A 6861-nucleotide genomic window follows, 5' to 3' on the forward strand; every position below is an offset into this window, starting at 1 on the left:
AATTTATTTACAGGAATCGACTTCCTAGGAAAAGAAAAGGCAACTGGGAAGTTGTATGAAAACCAGAAACTGTGCTGATTTCTTTCAGCAGTGCTCCAGTATTGCCATCTAGTGTTGTAAAATGATATCCAAGGAAAATGAAATCCAAAGATTTTATTAGTTACCATGGTTTTGTAGGAAAACTTCAACCTGCAGTAAAGTTTATACACACAAGAGCTGCTCTCAATGAGAGTCATTTTTTTGTTTTTTTAACAGTACACCAGAAAAGCCAGGGATAGTAAAGACAAATTCATGGAGACAGCAGTGCTCCAAAAACCTAACTTCCCAAGGCAAGGACCTTGGATCTCCACCCAATTAATGCTAATTAACATTAATAGTTTGTTTCACACACTGTAGAACCCTCCACCAGCTCTCCATGGATTTAATTACTCAGTGGTAAGTTACTGAAAAGCTACTGAAGAGACAAGAAGTCCATGATACTGACTCAGCCCAGTCATCCTTTTAATCTAGAATTGATTCTGGAGTTCTGGAAAATAAAAATATTTCTAGGAAACAGACTGGTTTTCCATGGTAAGACTGTTTGGGAACTGCTGGAGTGTTTCCATCTGGTATCCAGCTTTAACTACAAAGAGTTAAATTACAACTCATTATTTCCAGACACTGTCACTCTCTTAGGCACAAAAAACCCTCCATGATTTTATCTAGAGGATACAAACACCTTTTTTTGAAGATTTGAGGTTTGGTTTTTTTTTTAGATATAACAAAGTCAGAATGAGAAAAACCTTGCTGTCACCTCTAGTGCCTCAAAGTCATGATAAAGCAGCAAATATTTAATCACTAAACAGAGAGAGGTAGAAAATGTGGAATTTGGCAAATAATGTAATTATTACACAATTAAACCTCTCCTTGCAGAAATGATGGATAAGTAACTGAAGGTGTTAAATGTCACAGAAGCTCTACTGGCTGTGAGGGACAAGATATTCCAAGGTACACTCGGATCAGGGCACAAACAGTTCTATTATTATTCATTTTACACCCTCTTCAGGCAGCTCAGCAGTTCCTCTTTATCCATGTGGTATCCACTCTTTTTCCACTCATCCCTCAGCTGCTGCAGGGCTGTTCCAATTTCCTTCCCAGAAGTCACTCCCATCTTCCGTAAGTCATGGCCACTGACAGGGAAAGTGGGAACAGTCCATTCCTGCATCTCCTTTAAAAGCTGCTCTTCTCCTTGGTACTTCAGGAGCTCGAAGATCTTGGAATTTGTGTTAGCTTCCCTAGACTAGGAGAGAACAGGGAAAAAGAGAGGATTCACTGGGAATCAGCAGAAAACAGCTCCAACTGTGCTACTCCCATCACACCTCATCAGGCCGGATCTGGACGAGTTGGATCCAGGGAAACAAGGATCTCTCTCTCCTGCCTCACAAGTGTTAAAACATTTTTCAGCCTGACTGAAAGGCTTTCAACTGCTAAAAATATGGTGGATTTGTTTGTTTGTTTGTTATAAATTTCTTAAAAATGAATTTAAAGCCTCAGTATCTTGGATGGAAAAGAAAAAAAAGCTTTTGAAGCCAAGCAGAAATGTCTGCTGTTCATCCTTTTGCAGAACTAGACTCTACCAAAGGAAGAGAATCTTTTTATACCAAAGTTTCTGCTTTATGTGCCAGAGACATGTCAGGACATTTGCAATACCTCTTGATTTCTGGTTCCCTGTCCAGAGGAAAAACAAGGGGGAAAAAAAAAAGAATAATAAAATCACAGAATGGTTTGGCTTGGAAGGGACCTTAAAGGGATCTCTCAGGTTGCTCCAAGTCCCAACCCAACCTGGCCTTGTTTGAAAAACGAACCACCCAACCCCAGCTGACTTAACTGGAACTGGTATCAATAATATTTATACATGAAAGCTACTCCTCTGTTTTCTGTGACAATATTACAGTGGCAGCAATCCAAAGCTGGCTCATGATTTTTATCAGTGCATGCCATCCTTGTGAGAAAAATATCATGGCCTTTAAAACACCGGCAAAAAACTGGTTAAGCCCAAGAAAGAAGCCTGCTGTGAAATGGCTCTCGGCTCTTTTAGGCTCTTTCTTTCCACTAGGCCTTGTCATCTCTGCTGCTCTGTGCAACTGGAAATTCAGTTTCCTGGGAAGACCAAATAAAAACCATAGGAAACACTTACATCCATCAAAAAGTCCTGGTATGGCCTCAGTGGTTCTGGCCCCGTGGCCTTGCTCAGTTCCTGCCGGTGCTTCACTAAGAAAAGGCCCAGGTTCTTTTCTTCTTTGGAGATTTTCAGCCTCAGGTCAAGGTTGGTGACATCATCCTTCCCCTTGAACAAGGATGTCAGGACAGTCATGGGTTTTGGAGACAGATTCTGAATGTTTTTAGTGACTCTGGCAAACTCCTCTAAATTCCCATCAAGTGGGAGCCCTACAGGGATACACAAAGAAATGCAAGAAAGCATTAATAAGAAATGTGGATGTTAACACAAGGAAAAAAAATCAAATCTAATTTCTTTCTGAGCGAAACCAAGTTTTCTCTCAGTTTGCCACACTGCAAGTCCTGTTTGTCTATGATATAGGAGTAAGAAATCAATTTTCACCTTACCTATGTACTGGGCAATATCCAGCTCATACATAAGTTGAACCAAATGATTTACATGGTTTCCGAGAAGAATTTTTTTCAGTTCCACCCAAATCCTTTCTCCTGATATTCCAGCCAAACCTTTGGCATTTTCTTTAATTGCTTGCAGTGTAGCAGGTTCATGATCTCCAGCTTTCTCTGCAATTCTTCCATAAAATCTGCCAAATACACCCCCTGGATGTTAGATTAGGAACAACTACTGCACTTACAATCACAAAATCGTTTAGGTTGGAAAGGAAATATGACAACTACAACTCTTTTTACATCTCTTTTTGCATGTTTCTGAAACCTTCTACAGTTCATTTCCTCATCTGGGAAAGGCAAAACCTCTTCTCTTACCTGAAATATCTGAGGATTCGTAAATAATCTTCTTGTATTCTCTCACTTGCCTTCCCTACAAATCTGATTTTCTTGCTTTTCAAGTCTTCATAGCCATTAAAAAAATCATACAGTGTCCCATCCAAACCTAGAAAAAGAAGGAAAAAAACCCAGAAAAATATGAATTTAAGAATGTGGTTGACATAATTAAACACTATAATTTGAAAACACAGAAGGGAAGTTGTGTGAGTTGAGCTGGTTTGTCAGATCACCTCACATATTTGCACAGGAGAATCAAACAAAACTGAAACAGACAGAATCCACTGGCTTATTTTGAAATATTACAGATATTTATAAATAGAAATATTTAGAATACTTGCTACTGTATAAAACAGGAAAGCTAAATATTTGCTTTTCAAAGAACCTACCTAAAAACATGGAATTGACAGTGAGATCCCTCCTCTCAGCGTCCTTGTGCCAGTCAGTGGTGAACTCCACCTCGGCGTGTCGTCCATCGGTGACAACATCTATTCGAAGAGTGGTAATTTCAAAATTCTGTTCATGGAGCTGCAAATCCCACAGACATCGTTACTTCAGCACAGCCAGGCAGGGAAAAACCTAAAACCTGTGTTATTTTTTTTCAGCCTCCTGTTTGCAGACAGTGAGCGGACAAAGCAATGTGTGCCATGTTTTCCTACAGAGCAGACAACTGAGAAATACGAACCCCTGAAGACAATCCTTGCATTATTTATTTTCTAAAGAGCCTGCAGAAATATTCCTGCAGACCAAGGCAGAGGAAACATGACCTGGGAAATCAGGACAACTTGCCCACATTATCTGAGCATGTGGGTGGTCTACATCATCTTTGCAGGTGATGACACAGCAGCATGAATGGGCTGCATGCATTAAAATATGGTGATTATTTGAATTCTACACTGAAGAAGCAAAAAATCACTCCATGCTTTAGAAGAGGGTCTCATTTAAACCCCTGCTGTGAGGCTTTAACAAAGAAAGAGCACACTAACAGCTTTCTACTGGACATGCAGCACATCCACAGACATTCAGATGTTTGGAAAAGACCCCAGTCAAACCCCAAACCAACCCTGGCAGTGATGGTTCCGTGTTTCTCTCCCTTGTTGTTGATCAGACGAACTCCAGCTGAGGTGAACATCTCCTTCATCTCTGCAGGGGTGGCTGTCGTGGCAAAGTCGATGTCCTGCGGTGTCACCCCACTGAGCAGATCCCTCACGGCACCCCCTGCTATCCTCAGCTCATAGTTCTTCTTCTCAAACAGCTCTGGGAAGGAAAGGAAAACCATAAAGCACCGTCTCACATAAACCCAGAGCACAGTGTCAGCCCTAACCTGCCTTCTCACAGATCAGGATCACAGATGTGGGAATACACACTCCAGTGTGCAGGAAGCAGCAAGTACCTCACAGCTTCATGCAAAATGCACTAATTAGGGGCACAGCTGAGCACCCACAGGTATTTTCCCAGTCATTTGATTTTTTTTTTCCTGGAGCATTTTTGACATAAATATTGCCAGGTTGCTAATTGATACTGGGGGGTGTGGATCATCTTGGGGGCTGACAAGGGAACAGTGCTTGGTTTACTTATGGCAGACAGTGAACTGTGAACTAAACTTCTCCAGGAACAATATAGAATCATGGAATCACAGCCCACAGAGGGGACACCGAGCTCTGCCTCATCCCTTGAGACAGGCTGGGAGAGCTGGGGGTGTCCAGCCTAGGGAAGAGAGGGCTCTGGGAGACCTTAGACCCTTCCAGTGCCTAAATGGGCTTACAAAAAGGCTGGGGGGGAACTTTTTATGGAGCATGGAGTGACAGGACAGGGGACAATGGCCTTAAGCTGAAGGTAAGATTTAGACTGGATATTGGGAAGAAATTCTTGCTGGTGAGGGAGGTGAGGCCTTGGCACATGCTACCCAGAGAAGCTGTGGCTGCCCCATCCCTGGGGCAATAAACATGTATAAATACAGTTAACACACTGAATAAATATATATTGTCTCTACATGGACTCCCTTTGATATCCAAGGAGTGCAGTCAGCAACTAAAGGAGTATTAGTGCAAATAATACAAGTATTATTATTATTAGGGCAAGTAATTATAAGGGCAGGGGGGATGGCTTCAAACTAAGAGAGGGGCAATTAAAATAGATACTAGGAAGAAATCCTTCCCTGTGAGGGTGGGGAGGCCCTGGCACAGGTTGCCCAGAGAAGCTGTGGCTGCCCCATCCCTGGAAGTGTCCAAGGCCAGGCTGGACGGGGCTTGGAGCAACCTGGGCTGGTGGAAGGTGTCCCTGCCCACGGCAGAGCGTGGCACTGGATGGGCTTTAGGTCCCTCCCAACCCAGACCATTTAATGACTCGTCTCCTTGCTCAGAAACACCCCCAGGGACCCCACGAACCCCGCGGTCCCCCCGCACTCACCGGCCACGCTGCGCAGCCCGGGCGTGAAGAGCGCCTGGAACTGCGGCGCCTGCAGCCTCATGGCTCCGCTCCCGCCGCTCCGCAGCCGCAGCCCGGCCCTGCGGGGCACAACCAGCACCTGAGCCCACACGGGTCCCCGGAGGTGCCCTCGGAGGTGCCCCCGGAGGTGCCCCCACATGCCCGGGCGCTCCCGCCGCCCCGGCCCCACTCACCCCGGCTGAGGACGCGGCTCCGCCGCCCCGGCGCGGCCCGATGAGCTCAGCGCGACCGCCCCGCCCGGCCCGGCCCCTCAGGGGCGGGGATGCTGCGTTCGGCCCGGGCCGGCCCCTGGGGCGGAGCGGGGTCGGGGGTGCTCGCTCGGTGTGTGTCCAACTGCGCTGCTGTGAACGGTGACCGCCGGTCCCGGGTCTGTGCGCACAGCGGGAGATGGGCTCGTACACTGCAGAGACATAAACAGTGCCACAGAAACACGGAATGAAACAGGCTGGAAAAGACCTCCGAGATCAGCGAGTCCAGCCTGTGACCCAGCCGCACCCTGTCACCCAGCCCATGGCACTGATGCCACATCCAGTCTGTCCTTAAACACCTCCAGGGACGGTGACTCCCCCACCTCCCTGGGCAGCCCATTCCAGTGTCTGATCACTCCCTCTGTAAAGAATTTCTTCCCGATGTCCAACCTAACCCTCCCCTGGTGCAGCTCAAGGCTGTGCCCTCTTGTCCTACTGCTGGTTCCTGGAGAAGAGCCCCATACCCACCTCAGCACAGCTCCTGCCAGGCAGACACAGCCTGGTGCCAAAGGCACCCACGGATCCTGCTCTGCCGCGGGGCTTTGCCAGGGCACAGCCAAGGGAGCCCAAAGGGTACCAGCGAGGAAACAAGGACAGACCTGTGCAGAAATGTAATAAATTAAGACTTTCACGCCCTCTCCCAGCCCATTGGGCTGGGACTAAGAGACCTTAAACTGGCTTTCCAGGGCTTAAAGGGGCTTATAAAAAAGAGGGAGTGAGTTTTTTACATGGACAGATAGGACAAGGGGGAACAGGCTCAAACTGAAAAACAGTAGGTTCAGATTAGACACTAGGAAGAAATTCTTCCCTGTGAGGGTGGGGAGGCCCTGGCACAGGTTGCCCAGAGAAGCTGTGGCTGTCCCATCCCTGGAAGTGTCCAAGGCCAGGTTGGACGGGGCTTGGAGCAACCTGGGATACTGGGTGGAATTGTTCATGTCTCTTCAGTTTATGACCCTCCAAATCCCCAGATCCTGTTCTGTGGAGCAGACACCTAATCAGGGATAATTGATTATTTATAGCTAGTAATGTACAGCTGATAATGCCTGAGTGTAGTTGAGATCTTGTCCACGTTGAACTACACCCATTTCCACCAATTTGGCAAGAACTTTCTTAATGCTAGTATTAACCTCCAAAGCACTCTCCCACCTTGTGTCACCTGCACACTTAA

General features: G+C 46.4%; 1 protein-coding gene across 1 annotated transcript; it reads right to left on the reverse strand.

Annotated features, from left to right (window-relative positions):
• Positions 1–704: 704 nt before the first annotated feature.
• TRNT1 (tRNA nucleotidyl transferase 1) lies at positions 705–5521 on the reverse strand. Its single transcript, XM_017827103.1, has 7 exons — positions 5407–5521; positions 4061–4254; positions 3387–3525; positions 2980–3106; positions 2605–2798; positions 2177–2427; positions 705–1279 (listed from the first exon to the last, which is right to left on the reverse strand). The coding sequence occupies exons 1-7, from the start codon at positions 5465–5467 to the stop codon at positions 1031–1033; spliced, it is 1215 nt and encodes a 404-aa protein (XP_017682592.1). The 5' UTR covers positions 5468–5521; the 3' UTR covers positions 705–1030.
• Positions 5522–6861: the final 1340 nt, after the last annotated feature.

This window comes from Lepidothrix coronata, unplaced genomic scaffold (assembly GCF_001604755.1).
Source record: "Lepidothrix coronata isolate B3197 unplaced genomic scaffold, Lepidothrix_coronata-1.0 Scaffold134, whole genome shotgun sequence".
NCBI lineage: Eukaryota > Metazoa > Chordata > Aves > Passeriformes > Pipridae > Lepidothrix > Lepidothrix coronata.